This window comes from Oncorhynchus keta, chromosome 35 (assembly GCF_023373465.1).
Source record: "Oncorhynchus keta strain PuntledgeMale-10-30-2019 chromosome 35, Oket_V2, whole genome shotgun sequence".
Taxonomy (NCBI): domain Eukaryota; kingdom Metazoa; phylum Chordata; class Actinopteri; order Salmoniformes; family Salmonidae; genus Oncorhynchus; species Oncorhynchus keta.
In genome coordinates, this window is record NC_068455.1 from 39,824,554 (window position 1) to 39,840,409 (window position 15,856).

At 44.1% G+C, this 15,856-nt stretch overlaps 2 protein-coding genes across 14 annotated transcripts in view; one reads left to right on the forward strand and one right to left on the reverse strand.

The window, feature by feature from the left end:
- Positions 1 to 5,152, forward strand: part of LOC118369120 (homeobox-containing protein 1-like) — a 30,877-nt gene extending 25,725 nt beyond the window's left edge. For 8 of the 12 annotated variants that reach the window (XM_052497020.1, XM_052497024.1, XM_052497021.1 and 5 more), the window contains 6 exons: positions 283 to 439; positions 621 to 703; positions 818 to 913; positions 1,643 to 1,740; positions 2,396 to 2,473; positions 2,952 to 5,141. In XM_052497020.1, coding sequence (XP_052352980.1) covers positions 283 to 439; positions 621 to 703; positions 818 to 913; positions 1,643 to 1,740; positions 2,396 to 2,473; positions 2,952 to 3,308 — 869 coding nt within the window. In that variant the 3' untranslated portion in view covers positions 3,309 to 5,141. Of the gene's footprint in view, positions 1 to 282; positions 440 to 620; positions 704 to 817; positions 914 to 1,642; positions 1,741 to 2,395; positions 2,474 to 2,951 lie in introns of all 12 variants that reach the window. The other 4 variants (XM_052497019.1, XM_052497018.1, XM_052497017.1 and 1 more) reach the window with 4 other exon arrangements.
- Positions 5,153 to 9,452: 4,300 nt separating this feature from the next.
- LOC118368481 (kinesin-like protein KIF13B) overlaps positions 9,453 to 15,856 on the reverse strand; it is an 84,504-nt gene continuing 78,100 nt past the window's right edge. For both annotated transcript variants that reach the window (XM_035752616.2, XM_052496992.1), the window contains exons 38-40: positions 15,292 to 15,354; positions 14,267 to 14,966; positions 9,453 to 14,043 (exon numbers count right to left, since the gene is read on the reverse strand). In XM_035752616.2, coding sequence (XP_035608509.2) covers positions 13,835 to 14,043; positions 14,267 to 14,966; positions 15,292 to 15,354 — 972 coding nt within the window. In that variant the 3' untranslated portion in view covers positions 9,453 to 13,834. The remainder of the gene's footprint in view (positions 14,044 to 14,266; positions 14,967 to 15,291; positions 15,355 to 15,856) is intronic.

Here is a 15,856-nt window from a genome sequence, read left to right on the forward strand (position 1 = left end):
TTACAGCCGTCATTGTTCATTAGGATAGTGCTATTGATCTATGCCGAAAACACTACCGCTCTTTGTATAGATGAGTCCTAATTTCCATACATGCACACCACACAGTCGCAATATAACACTTAATTATTCTAAGAAATAAGGTGCTGAATCCTTTTTATAAAATGCACTCCATCAACAACCAAAGGAGAGCGCACTCCAAATAGTAGATGTCTGATGTTCACTTGATACTATCTTGGTTACGTGAGGGTTGTCTCCATGGTGACATCACGGTTGTGTCTACAGGTGCCACTCTGACGATGCGGCCTGCCCCCATGTCTCTGGAGGATGTGGTTGAGTGGCGGCAGACTCCGCCCCCTATAAGCTCCACCCCCGGGAGCTTCCGTCTGCGCCGAGGCAGTCGGTTCACCTGGAGGAAAGAATGTCTGGCTGTGATGGAGAGGTGAGGAGGAGAAAGGGGAGCGATGGAGAGAGGAGTTGAGGAGGGAGGGAGGGAGATTTGGTGAGTTGTTCTAATCTAGGTAAAGGCTGAGAGATTGGGGAAAGCAGCAGATTTGCCGTTAGATTTGGAGGAATGTGAATGTTGCCTAATAAATGATGTGGTTATTTGTGTTATTTTCCAGTTACTTCAATGACAACCAGTACCCTGATGAAGCTAAAAGAGAGGAGATCGCTAACGCCTGCAACGCTGTCATCCAGAAACCAGGTGAGAACCAGCAGGAGGAAAACATGGAAAAACGAAAGAGGTACATACATATATGTTGAATATGAATTGTGGAGTAAGGACACTTGAATATGGTGCGTGCGTCTGTGTGTGCAGGGAAGAAGCTGTCTGATCTGGAGAAAGTCACGTCTCTGAAGGTCTACAACTGGTTTGCCAACCGCCGCAAGGAGATCAAGAGACGCGCCAACATAGGTAACGTTTACGACCCCTCGGGGGGGTCGAGTGTGTGTGTGTGTGTATGAGAGTGTGTGTGTGTGTATGGGAGTGTGTGTGTGTGTATGGGTGTGTGTGTGTGTGTATGGGAGTGTGTGTGTGTGTGTGTATGGGAGTGTGTGTGTGTATGGGAGTGTGTGTGTGTGTGGGAGTGTGTGTGTGTATGGGAGTGTGTGTGTGTATGGGAGTGTGTGTGTGTATGGTGTGTGTGTGTGTATGAGAGTGTGTGTGTGTGTGTATGAGAGAGTGTGTGTGTGTGTATGTGAGAGTGTGTGTGTGTGTATATGAGAGTGTGTGTGTGTGTGTGTGTATATGAGAGTGTGTGTGTGTGTATGAGAGAGTGTGTGTGTGTGTATGAGAGAGTGTGTGTGTGTGTGTATGAGAGAGTGTGTGTGTGTGTGTATGAGAGAGTGTGTGTGTGTGTGTATGAGAGAGTGTGTGTGTGTGTATGAGAGTGAGTGTGTGTGTATGAGAGTGAGTGTGTGTGTGTATGAGAGTGAGTGTGTGTGTGTATGGGAGTGTGTGTGTGTGTATGGGAGTGTGTGTGTGTGTATGAGTGTGTGTGTGTGTGTATGAGTGTGTGTGTGTGTATGAGAGTGTGTATGTGTATATGAGAGTGTGTGTGTGTATATGAGAGAGAGTGTGTGTGTGTGTGTGTGCGCGCGTGCGGCTCAGATATGTTATGGAGAAGTTTGTATTTTTTCGAAGAAGAAGCAGCAATCCTGGAGAGTCATGGGATCGACGTCCAGAGTCCTGGAGGACACTCCAACGGCGATGACATTGAGGGGAATGACTTCCCTGACCAGGTAACCACCCCTAACAAGATGGAATGGTCCAGTTCTCTGCAAATCGTGTATCTGACAGCCAAGACAGTCTACCTTTTTATAGGGGTGCTCTATCATACACATGAGAGAGATCATCCCTGAGAATGTGAAATGGTTTAGCCGAAATCCACAGCGGTCGTATTTGCGGTGTTAGAGGTGGAAATGCGTTAGACTGGTCAAATCCACTAGCGACTCTTGGCACTATACTTAAAGCAGACATTGTCATTGACTGCACGCATTAAGAAAAATCCCAGTTTGAACATTAGAATATGAGATGTAATCTACACCTCGATTAGGCTGATAGTAATCCTCATTATTTTCGTTGAATCATTTTCAATTTGAGCGTCATTATTTCTCTATATTAGGATAGACCTTCTCGTTCTGAACTTCTAACGTGAGTGGGACGGGTGTGGCTTCGTGACAATGATCAAGAGTAGCTGCGCACCAATTAGACAGCTCCAAAGCAGTTACACCTTCGAAATCGCCAAAACATCAGCTATGCGGGTGTCGGCTATCGCCAGTTCACGCTTGATCTGATTAAATCTAGGCCCTAGTCTCATCCAGTTTGGATCTTGTAGTCAAGACCATTCTGCCTTCATACGGGTGGTTTCATATATTGCCTCTTGTTTTCCTGCAGGGCTGTGAAGTCCCTCTGTTTGAGAAGAGAGCTGTTACCAGACCCTTCAGTCGACTAGATCTGTCCTCTCCCACACAGGTATGTATACTGCTATGAGACGTTGTATTGCATTGCATATCCATACTGTGCTCCATATTTGGTACAGAACTTTTTCTCTATACCAAATCGGTGAGATGGGTAGCTAACCAAGAAGTAGGGGGAAAGAACGCCTTATAATGTTCATGTAATTGTCCATGCTAACCAGTTGACGTCCATAACCGAACAAGGGTGCATCTCAGTAAGTCTGAAGCGGATTCTCGATCTGAAAACACAAGATAGTGGAAAGCAACATCGTAGACTTTGCTTTTACCTATCTATTTCTTTCAGGTCAGTGTGTAGATCCGGGGTCTCAAACTCAAGGGTGGGCCAAATATGGTCCGTGAACCGGTTTTTAATGCAGCCTGTGGTATTGCTTAGTAAATGCGCCCTGCAGTTGTCTCAGGGTTGAAGACCACAGCTTTAAACTAGTATGATGTGTAAACACGACCCTTGACTCCTCCCCCTCTTGCGGTTGCAGGTGCCCACCCTGCTGCCCAGCTGGCTGGCGGCTTGGCCCGGCTCGGGCAGGGGGGGCTTGGCTGCCCAGAGGGCTAGCTCTCTGATTGGCCGCTCCTTGCTCTCTGGGTGGGGTCTCGCTCAGGGGGCGGGGATGGAAGGTTCCAGACTGACAGGTGTGTCCTGGTCTCCCCCCTCCCCCCAGGATGATGACTCCACCAATCACAGCAATGCCCTGGAGCACCAGGATCCCATCGCCCTTGCTGTGGAGATGGCGGCCGTCAATCACAGCATCCTCGCCCTGGCAACGCAGGCGGGGGGAGGATTGGCCCTGGGCGGGACAGGAAGTGACATCAAAACAGAGGTGCTGGACGACTAGGGATGAGAGAGACACATGTAATTCTGCATTCAGAATCAAATGGGAAGGTGGTAATTACCAGTTGTGAAGTCGCAAAAACGTGTTTGGATGCATTCACGCGCTTTGAACTCGTTGAGAAACGTACAGCTATAATGCTTGTAAACAAATTAGTGTTCAAAAAACATTAATATAACTATAAAAAGCAATGTTTTGTTGTTGCATTTAACTGCCAAAAATGCTGTTATCGAAGTCATTTCCTTAGGTGACGTCAGAGTTCAGGAATGATAGACAGGTTTCCCATTAGCAGCTACCAGTCAGTCGTATGTGGTAAATACCACATTCCCACTTGGTTATGAACGCAGCATATGATTGTGTGCGCGCGCGAGCGTGCGTGCGTGCACGTGAGGATGAGGCTATAGTAGAGTAGGAAAAATATTTGTTGGGAGCAAGTAGAGCTTGTTGGAACATTATACTGTAAATGATGAACAAAAGTAATGCATAGGCTTAGAGACTGTCAAAGCTAAGGTAACAGGCCTCCCCTTACCTCTACCACCCCATTTCCTAACCCCTTTAGACTGTTCTAGAGGTATTGTGTTGGGAGGCCTGGCCCTAAAGTTGTCTATGAAACAGTCATACAGTGTATGTACAGTGTGTGAGGTATATTATGCTCTTGTCTGTGTGAGTCTAAAGAATCAGAATAGGTTATTATGTAACCCTGGACACCTCCCTCTAAGCATAGAGGACTCCTGCCTTGGCACCTTCTCCCCCAACGTGCGCAGTATGCTATTTGATTCCTTGACTCCTCGCTCACTCAGTCTTTCTTCTCCACCTCACCCAGACATATTCTCTTTCTATGTATAGTCTTCTCTTTGGCTTTGCCTCTTACACTGTCTGTTCGCCCCTCCCTTTCCCCTCTCATCTGTCTGCCCCTTTTCATTTGTCTCCATCGTCGCAGTATAAGGGAGAGAGAGGTGAGGGTTCTCAACAGGCCTCTGTAATCCCTAAAATGTATAAATATATCCCCTTGTTGTAGCACTACCTAAGCTGGGTAGGTTTTTAAAGCAAGTGAAAATCCGACATTCATTATATTATTGCTTGAGAGAGAGAGGACTCGTGCAAGCTAGTGAAAGGGGCCATACGTGGTTGTTATGGGGGTATCTATAAGCATATTGAAGCTGTACCCAAACCATTTGTTTTTAGCTTTTAACCGTAGCTTAGTCTGTTCCCTTAAATTAAGGTGTCATAATCATGTTCCCCAGTTGAGAGAGAATGCGTTACTACACTGTTCAAAAAATAAAGGGAACACTTAAACAACACATTGTAACTCCAAGTCAATCACACTTCTGTGAAATCAAACTGTCCACTTAGGAAGCAACACTGATTGACAATACATTTCACATGCTGTTGTGCAAATGGAATAGACAACAGGTGGAAATTATAGGCAATTAGCAAGACACCCCCAATAAAGGAGTGGTTCTGCAGGTGATAACCACAGACCACTTCTCTATGCTTCCTGGCTGATGTTTTGGTCACTTTTGAATGCTGGCGGTGCTTTCACTCTAGTGGTAGCATGAGACGGAGTCTACAACTCACACAAGTGGCTCAGGTAGTGCAGCTCATCCAGGATGGTACATCAATGCGAGCTGTGGCAAGAAGGTTTGCTGTGTCTGTTAGCGTAGTGTCCAGAGCATGGAGGTGCTACCAGGAGACAGGCCAGTACATCAGGAGACGTGGAGGAGGCCGTAGGAGGGCAACAACCCAGCAGCAGGACCGCTACCTCCGCCTTTGTGCAAGGAGGAGCACTGCCAGAGCCCTGCAAAATGACCTCCAGCAGGCCACAAATGTGCATGTGTCTGCTCAAACGGTCAGAAACAGACTCCATGAGGGTGGTATGAGGGCCCGACGTCCACAGGTGGGGGTTGTGCTTACAGCCCAACACCGTGCAGGACGTTTGGCATTTGCCAGAGAACACCAAGATTGGCAAATTCGCCACTGGCGCCCTGTGCTCTTCGCAGATGAAAGCAGGTTCACACTGAGCACATGTGACAGACGTGACAAAGTCTGGAGACGCCGTGGAGAACGTTCTGCTGCCTGCAACATCCTCCAGCATGACCGGTTTGGCGGTGGGTCAGTCATGGTGTGGGGTGGCATTTCTTTGGGGGCCGCACAGCCCTCCCTCCAGATGTAGCCTGACTGCCATTAGGTACCGAGATGAGATCCTCAGACCCCTTGTGAGACCATATGCTGGTGCGGTTGGCCCTGGGTCTCTCCTAATGCAAGACAATGCTAGACCTTATGTGGCTGGAGTGTGTCAGCAGTTCCTGCAAGAGGAAGGCATTGATGCTATGGACTGGCCCGCCCGTTCCCCAGACCTGAATCCAATTGAGCACATCTGGGACATGATGTCTCGCTCCATCCACCAACGCCACGTTGTGCCACAGACTGTCCAGGAGTTGGCGGATGCTTTAGTCCAGGTCTGGGAGGAGATCCCTCAGGAGACCATCTGCCACCTCATCAGGAGCATGCCCAGGCGTTGTAGGGAGGTCATACAGGCACGTGGAGGCCACACACCACTGAGCCTCATTTGGACTTGTTTTAAGGACATTACATCAAAGTTGGATCAGCCTGTAGTGTGGTTTTCCACTTTAATTTTGTGTGACTCCAAATCCAGACCTCCATGGGTTGATAATTTGTGTGTGAATTTGTTGTCAGCACATTCAACTATGTAAGGAAAAAAGTATTTAATAAGAATATTTCATTCATTCAGATAGATCTAGGATGTGTTATTTTAGTGTTCCCTTTATTTTTTTGAGCAGTGTATTTTAAGATTTCCAATGCACCCTTGATTGGCAATGTCCCTATCACAGGAGGCTGCTGAGGGGAGGAAGGCTCATAATAATGGCTGGAATGGAGTAAATTGAAAGGTATCAAACTCATGGACCATGTGTTTGGAACCATTCCGTTCCAGCCATTATTATGAGCCCATCCTCTCCAATTAAGGTGCCAGCGGCTGCCTGTGGTCCCTATTATTCTTAGTACTGGGAGTAATGCAAACACTTATTTTTCTATCCTTTATATGCCATGACGTCTTCAACACAAGCTGTTATCCAAGATACTTTCTTTTAAATTGTATTTTCTCTTTTAAAAATAAGTCACTTTATGGGAGTAGCTACTATGGGGCTTGAGTTTCCTGCCCTCGTAGCTTATTGGTCGTTCTGAGTGATTGACAGACCAGGCAAGCAATAGGAGGAAGAGAGACTGATCTGTTGGCTGACACAGGTTCAAAAGGTAAGGGGTCAAGTGTTAGGTCTACCTTTCCTTATAAGCTAGGTTCCCCCACTCCCAGGTCGCTGCTTTTAATGTGAAATAAGTTATGTAGGTGAATAGCCTTTTTTTTTTTTTTTTTTGTACCTTAAAAGGGTTAGTTCAAAATTCAAGTTGACCAGATTCAAACGTGATTTTGTTGTGTAGGTTCCTGTTAAGATGAAATCAGCAGACCTCAATCCCAAACTACTGAGAAACTTTCTCCTTGCCAGTTCCACACAACAGTCATGGTGGGATATGGTCCCAGTTTATTGTTAGACCACTTCTGAGCAGGGCTTGGAACCAGTTCAGGGAACAGAAACAACAAACCGAATCAGAACGAAGGTAATCTATACTGTTATTTTAAAACCATGGGATCCGGCTAATAATGCTATTTTTACGTTCCGTTCATTTTCTCTGTCGCGCAACAAACCGCCTATGCAAAGCACTCTCTGTCATTAAGGAACTTATTCCGGTGTCTGCCTCCCTGCCAGCTGAAAATCTTTGCCAGTGTGCGTGTAGGCTACCTCCCCCTCCCCATCCGAAGTATTGTTTACTGTAGCCTACTGACGTTACAAGTGTGATTCAGAAATTAGGGAGAGCTATTTGTAATTAGAGAAGAATGGATTAACCTGTTCAATGTTGGTTTTCACGTTTCACATTGGATTTATTAACTACCAAAAGGTAAGATGTGTTTTTATTTTAATTATGGTGCCGCTCTTCACACACAAGCTTGTTAGCTAGCTCTGGTCCAACATTAAGCCAACTCTTTGAAAATAAAAGTTCCTTCCATAAATGCCACTCCTCCACATGTATAATTCTATGGGCCTAATTCAGATAATGCACGTCATAAGATGCCCAGCGCTTCAAGCCATCCTCTCGCTCTCTCCCCCCACTCGATTTCAGAAGTTTTAAAAAAGAACAGAAAGAAGGACATTAAAAAAAGTAACGTTTTTTCCCGTTCAAACCTCTGTGGGAACAGAGGAACGCAACAAAAATATGGTTCTGTTCAGAATTAAACTAATAAATAATTGGTTCCAACCCCTGCTTCTGAGGTATTGAGATGTTTGGAAAACGTTAGTGTCTCGTGACATACTGTTAGCTGACCAAGTTGCAGAGATGACTCACAATTGATGTTTGGGTGAACTGTCCCTTTTAGTAGGCCAATATATATTAAATGACAGCCAAGCTGACCTGTTTCTGCTGCTTCCGAGGTTCCACTAACACCTAGTGCTTTGTTCTGTATCAAATATGTATCTTACAAGATAAGACTGAGGCAGAAAAAAAAACATTTTATTTTCGATTTGTTACTTAAATCTTTCCATGTGTAAAACTCTGGCAAGCAGAAATGTATAGTATGAGATTAATCATTGAAATCATGTTTGTTTTTCCATTTTGATATGCAGTGGGCCCGATTCAGACTTCGTAAATGTACGCCTTTCCTAAGCACTTCTCAGTAGTTAGTATTTAGACTTACCTTTTATGCAGGTGCATAAAGGGCTGTTCAGGCATGGGTCCCTTGTGCACACTGAATACATTTAACTCAACTGCTGAAAACCCTCCCACTTTCTGGCCAGCTGATTTTCTCTTGGAGTTTTCAGTCAATAGGGTTTTCAGTACATTTATCTAAAGCCATAAATTTAAATTTGACACTCACTAGAACAGGGATGGGCAACTCCAGTCCTTGGGGGGCATGATTGGTGTGACACTTAACACACCTGACTCCAATAATCAAGATCTTCAGTTTAGAATGCAATTAGTTTATTCAGCGTGTTGTGTTTGTTAGGCATGGGCCAAAAGTGACACCACTCTGGCCCCCGAGGACTGGAGTTGACCATCCCTGCACTAGACACTAGAATATATGGATCGATGAAAGGCCATGTAAATACATGCATATTAATCTCATTTTCAGCACCAATCGGTAGATTTATTTAGGGTTAGGAAAGTATTTATAAATAATGAAACAGGTTTGGAGAGCCTTTAAGCATGATAGGTTGGTGAATCAAAAATAGTCGTAAATATTAATCCTGAAAGTTGCCATATTCAATTGTTCAATCCATTAAATATTGGAAAGTGTAGAATAGGGGGAATAAAGTTAAATTTATGCACGCATAACTTGGGTCTGAGTCGGCCCCAAACTACCGTGTTTTTCATTGCCCTATTGTACTCTATCATCAAAGGCAAAACTTATCCTTCAGGTTTCTGAGCTCTTTACTAGTCTCTCGAGACTGTTTAATTGTTAACGCCATATCAAGTAGTGAGCTAGCACAAGATTTGGTTCTTTGGCATCACCCAGAATTTGATGAATCTGTCAAATCTACAAATTAAATTGGTACTGTATACAAAACCAGGTGAAAACATCTTTGCTAAAGGACTGCTACTCAATAATGACCATTAACCTCTGTGGGAGGGGTTTTGCCTTTAAAACTGTGAGGGAACAGCTATTGCCAGTCCTCATTCATACATAATGTGAATACATGAAATAACAAATATTCTAGAAGATGAAATGAATATAAATGATTGAAATCACTGTTGTATCAGATTGAAAAAGTTAAACGAGTCCTGTTATCTTCTATTTCAGAATTTAGTGCCTTTTTTGGACAGTAGACTGTTCTGTAATTAATATGTAGAAATCTATATGCCTTTTGTTGCATTTGTTTGAAAAACATTTTGTTAACTTGTTTATTTTAGTATTGTATCTACTAAAGAATAAAGAAAGATGAACAATGGGTCTGTGTTTTGTGAGCAACTAAAGTCTAGCTCTCAATGTGTATCAATTGGCATCAGGAGCTCAAATTAGCATTCTGCACTTAATGATGGAAGATTAGTCTGGTAAAAAAAAACCTGCAGATGATACAAATCTGTAAATCAATTCATTTTTTTATTCTTTCCTTTACAGGGAGATAATTGTCCAGACAATAAAAAAGGAAATTATAAATGCATTATAATAAATGATTATTCTTTGGATTTCAGCAGAGAATTAAATTAATCAAAATCCAAACTTGTGCCCAGATTTTTAAGTCTTTATATATACACATACATACATACATACATACACACACCCATTCGCTCCCACAGATATAGTGAAATAATACACTTCATGGCAACTGGCAGAACAGAATCAGATACGCAAATCATTGAGGACTATTATTGATAACTCAAGACTCCAGGACGAGGCACAGACCAGAGCTGGTCTCAGGTCAGTCAGTATGTCTAAAATGGCACCCTATTCTCTATGCACTACAGGAATATAATACTATAGGGTGCCATTTCAGAAGCAACCGTTGTAGAAGAAGAGTTGCACAAACAGTCTGAAGATCCGGCCCAATTCCATTTCTGTCCCTTACCGCTTTAGTGTTGAACACCTGAGCAATGGGAGCTCAGCACAGAAATGGAATGTGGCCGGTGAGAGTTGGGGGGGTAAAGAGGCTCTACTCTAGTTGATGTCTGTGTTGGGGAAAACAGACAAGTTCCCCATTAGAATCCTCTACTGACATGAGCTTCCATTGGCACATAAGCCAGCGCCCGACTTTGTACAGTGGTAGTTTTGTCTGATGTGGTCCACTGCTGGCTATGGACAAGCCACATGTAGTGTGAAGGAACAGTCTAATATTACACAGGTTTCTCCATGGCTGTGGAGTTGGAGGGTTTCTAGTTATGGAGTCTCGCATTGCCAGACTTGGTAGTCTGGAGAAAATTATTAAACCCAGAGAGGGACAGACAGATTGACGTGAAGACTGACTGAAGGCCACGTAAAGGCAGGTGTCATATTGCTCTGAGCCTGCGTTGCCATAGAGAGATATAGGATATGTATATATTGGAAAGGAAGATAAACAGATACACTCTTGGCCTTGCTTATTCTTTAAAACACAGAGCATGCCTTCCTTCTGTGGAATGATTCGGTAACTATGGATATAGACTGTCTATACTTAAGGATAACAGTCAAACTCGATAGAAAACGTGGTTCTGAGCGTGTACAGTCACATGATCAAGTAATTAAGTACTTATGACACGTGCTGGTCTGAACTAGGAAACTCCACTTCTCGTTAAAGAGCTAACAGTTGGAAATACAAACCGGTAAAAGCTACTGAATAATGAAATGGGTTTGAATCAGAGCTACTTGCGTGTCTCTGACTTCCTGATGAGAAAGAGTATGAGAGAAAGAAAGAGCGAGGCACAGAAATAAAGAACTAGATAAGCCTGAAGTGATCTTAACCACTTTTCGGTCTCTGTGCAAAGAAGCATGGACACGACAAAACTGAGGCCAAATCAATCCGATACACTATGGATGCGTTTACACAGGCAGCCGCATTCTGATCTTTTTCATTTTCTGAGCTGATCTGATTGGAGAAAAAAAATTAGAATGAAAAAGATTAGAATTGGGCTGCCTGTCTAAACACAACCTACCTGCTCTCACAATCTTCATATAACACACATCTACTGTACGACACACGCACACCCTCAAACTCAATTCCATTCCTTATATTAGCACAATGATGATCACTCAGTTAAAAGCTTGACACCAACTCAACCATGACAAACAACTTTTTAAAAAACACCCTAGCTCTGCTAACAGCAACGTAATGGGTCTGAGCGAATCGGGTAAAGTACTTAAGGCAACCATGACAAATAAAACACTTGCTCATCCCATCTACTAGACTATATCTCCCAACTGGCCAGTCATTGGCCCATTGACAACTCCTCCTTACTCGGCCCCATCTCAAGTGGTGTTTAAGGCTAAAAAAAGATTAACTCCCGATAAGGACTTATAATACCAATGATCAGATCACTTTACAGTTATATTACAGTTGCTATAGCAGCATCATTCCTCATAGAATTACTTGTGCAATCAATGTTTTTCAGTATAATTTAAAAGGCTTAGTCTTTTTCACATGATAAAGGCATATGTCAACCATTACAATATATATATGTCATAGCAAATTTAGACCTTTCTTATTAAAGAAATGGCATAGCGTTGGGGCGACGGGGTATATCTTACAGATAGATCATTTATGTTGTGACTTCACGCCATGCTTGCTGAATGGACTAGTGTTAAAAGGTATAGTCATAACAAAATGACATTGTTCATAGACTGCTTACAAGGTGAGGAAACAAGGTATGACAGCAATCCATGCTTTGGTTTAGTTTCCCTGGCACCGTTTCCACATGTTAGCATTTGTGGCACAAATTCCATTCAAGTCATGGGATCGATAAGAGCGTTTGTTGCGCATCATGTACAAAACGTTTTACAAGTGACTTCATTGAGTTTCACAAGCAATTGTAGATACTGATGATTTGGATATGTGCAAAGAATGCTAATATGGGATTAAAGCATGGGTTGTTGTCATGCCTTGTCCATAGACTACAGGGTGAGGAAACCAATGTGTAATGTTGGAATTTGGGTGAAGTATCCCTTTAACACACATTGAGTCCTGTCAGAGCTTGTGACTCTGCTCACTAGGTGAGAGCGCACAGTTTATTTTAATGAAACTTCTGTCTAATGAAAAATGATTTACGAGGGATCAATTAAACATAAATGAAAACTCCATAGTGTCCCTCATTACACATCCTTCAACTCTCAACCTGGAATTTGCATTCAAACTCATTTGAAACTATATATTTTTTAAATGTAACAAAAAAATATGCTTCCACATTCTTGATTCCCTTCATCTCCCAAAGTCATTGAGTCAGTATGTACATTTCAGACCCCATTACAGATCTGATTCTAAACATAACAGGTGAACGCATGCGTAGAAGAGATGTTCCCCCAAACACAAAGACCAACTTCCGCTCCACACGTTACATGACGTTAAACATTGATACAACGTTACACAACACCAGCAGTACAGTCCAGCACACACACCATACATATATGCCACTGCTACTTCCTCGAACCGTTCTAAAACCATAGGCACCCATTTTTCTAACACAGATCACTAGAGATAAACTTCTACTGTGCAAAATCTCCTCCCTATGAGCAAAATATGTATTTTTGACCAATTTTGCACACTGGGCTTCTTCTCATAATGGAACCATCTTTCAACCTACTTCTCCACTTACAATTTAAAACCAGCGCCAATGACTGTTGCAGAAACCACGTCATCATAACAACGATGCTTCACCTTTCAGATTAGCCGAAAACATGCACACACACACACGGTTGTTTTGTCCACTGTACAACATTGCCATGGGTAAATTCGGCCTTTAAGGGCCAAACTTCTAAAACACACACACAGGCGCACCCACATACACGTTCATGTCCACTCTGCAGTCCCTGAGATCACCTTACACAAGGCTTTCTCATCAAAGTTCAACAGAGGGTGAAAATCGAATAAAACCCACTAACAAATATATTACAACGAAAAATAAACTCATCATGAAGGCACATTCTGGAAGAATAGATCATTTCAGATAAATGACTCCACATGTGGGAAACGGATATAGTAACTTTTTAGTAAATTAGTAAAAAGGGACAGTTCCATTGAAAAAGAGGGGTGTGTGTAAAATGGACAGTTCCATTGAAAAAGAGGGGTCGGGGGTTCCAGTCCCAAGTCTGGTGGAATAGAGCCTCATTCGTTTAGAAGGATTCTCGAGGTGACCAGTTTGATGACATCAGAAAAAGTTCTCATCATTATGGATCCTGAACCTTGGCCCGAGAAGAAACATTCTCCATTGGTCGCCCCGTGATTCACTTCATACAGACAGCAGCACGCTGTGGAACCATTCAGGTGCTGTGCCCAATCCATGCCACAGGGGCCGCCACATCCAGATAGGGAGACAGCGCACCAGGAGCAGGTTGAGTAAAAGTCTTCCCTATTGAAATGAATCCAGACAGATCCCTATGGGTGTTTCCCTGTAGTGAGACAGAGGCATGGCCAGTCAAGCCAACACAGGATCAGCCTGTATTCATCAAATGTATTCATAAAGCCCTTTTTATATCAGCAGATGTCACAAAGTGCTGATACAGAAACCCAGCATAGCATCTCTTGGCCAGGAGAGGGCACAGTACTGATGTAGTGTTGCCAAGCTGTGGGTGGATGGTGGGTAGGGGACAGGGACCGTTGTTACATTAGATGTGGTAGTATTGCATAGTTAGGGGGAAATTGATAGGATTCTGAGGGAGACGGAGGCTTAGAAACAGGATAAAAAGAATGCGTGGGTTTTCTAGTTGATCCGAGCCAGGAGACAAAGTGGTGTGAGGATTAAAAGTCTCTCCCACCCACCCAGGCCTGTTTCTCTCCAGTTCAACTGCTCCAGGACTTGCGGTTCTCCCCTCTCCTGTTAGTGGACTCTCCCCGTAAAACGGGTTGGTAGCACTCGCCACTGCGGCGATTCTCCAGGTTCCATTTGGTGGAACGGTCCCGTCTGAACACTCGGTCGGGACGCACCAGGACGCCGTAACCAGGGTTACAGCGGAAGTAGTGGTGCCCGCCTACGGAGCCGTCGTTCTTACCTGGAGAGAGGGGAAGGAAGGAGAAAGAGGAGGGAATAAGGGGTTAGACAAGGAAGAGAGTTTGTTTAGTACTTTGAATTTCCTAAACACTGCCTACTTTGATGTGTATGCATGCGGACAAGGACAGGGCACTATACGTTTTCAGGTTACTTCCTTAAATTCCATTGCTTATGATGTCATTATGTTAAGTCATGCGATTCCTTTGTGAACAGTAAACACACACCTGAGGGCGAGTCGAGCTCCACCCCGACCCACACGCCCTCTGCGAACTTCGTGTTGCCCACGTAGCGCACCGTCCCGCCCTTATTGGCTCCCACCGACACGCACGCTCCTTCTCTTAGCCAGTCTGGCAACACGAAGTCGCGACCGCCGTCCTCATCGTCCAGGATGATCTCCAACCTCTCCAGACTCCCTTGTCCTCCTCTTCCTCCCTCCTCCTCCCCAAGGACACGCTCCTGCAACGACTTCAGGTCCGACGTGCACACCCTCTGCACTGAGAAGGGCTTGTTGCCTGTCACCACGCTGTTGACGTTGGAGCCGGGACCGGTAGTGGCCATTTTGTTTTCGTAATGAGGAGATGCAGCAGTAACACCGTTCCGGTCAGCTCGCTGCTGCAGATAGGTTCTGGGTAATGTAGTTTCAGGAGCACTACTCCCCTTCAGCCTCACCCCTGCCTCTAGGAGGGTGAGGGAGGAGGATGGACGGAGGGGGGTGGTGGGGTGGTCGCTGCCGGCAGAAACCTCGGACAGGGTTGCCGTGGAAACGCTAGTGGAGAAGTAGCCACTGGAGGCCTCGCTGATGGGGCTGAGGGGGTAGTCATGCGGGTCATGCTGGGAGGACAGAACAGGAGTGGCTTCAGGGGACTCCGACCACCTGTCATTGGTCAGGGCAGGGATCAGGGCTGTCCTCGCTACCATAGCAACCTACGGGGAATTGACGGCAATGGCAATCACACCTCAGACAGGGATTTAAGAATTATTCAACCCAACTCAAGACTGACCGGAGCAAACCATGACATCATACTGCCTGCCTATCGTTACCCCCTCGACCACCACCATCATCCTCGTAATGAGATCCTCAGATCCACTAGCTTACTACCAACCATAGCTTCATATTACAGTCAATACCACAGAAATACAATTCACTCACTCTATTTATATGGTCAATACACTGAAGAGTTGTTGTAAATCTCTAACCAACTCGAACTAGACTGATGTCTAAACTAACTACAACTAGACTGGAACTTACCGGTTCTATCCGGATCCTGCTGTCTTCAGGCCCTGTCGTCTGCATGATGATACGAGGCATGTGCTGCCAGGACGAGAGAGAGAGAAACACGACTATGTTCAATGGGAAAGAAGAAACACTTCAAGTATTATACATAACTAAGAGTTTAATATAAAATCCAAAAAGCTCAGCCGATTATATTCGGCTCTTCACAAAAATGGTTTTAATCCATACAGAATATTTGTTTAATCCATTGTGGCGTTATCGGTCTTTAAAGCGTGACTAAGTAATGCAGCGCTGACAGAAGTGGAACCATGGCATTGCTACATCTTACATTGGCAATAAATCGTCTATATGGAAATGAAACAGCAAGCTTGGCTGACCAACATGGTGTTCAGCAACTTTAGACTTTATTGTATAGGCTATAGACATGGTATTAAATAAGCAACCCATCAACTACTTTACAGACAAGTGATGTAAGAAATCACTTCTCTATGTAAACCGCTCATGTTGTTCATCCATTTAGACAATTGTTCCATCTAAAAAAATATAAATAAATGATTGGAAAGAGATGTACAATTATTTT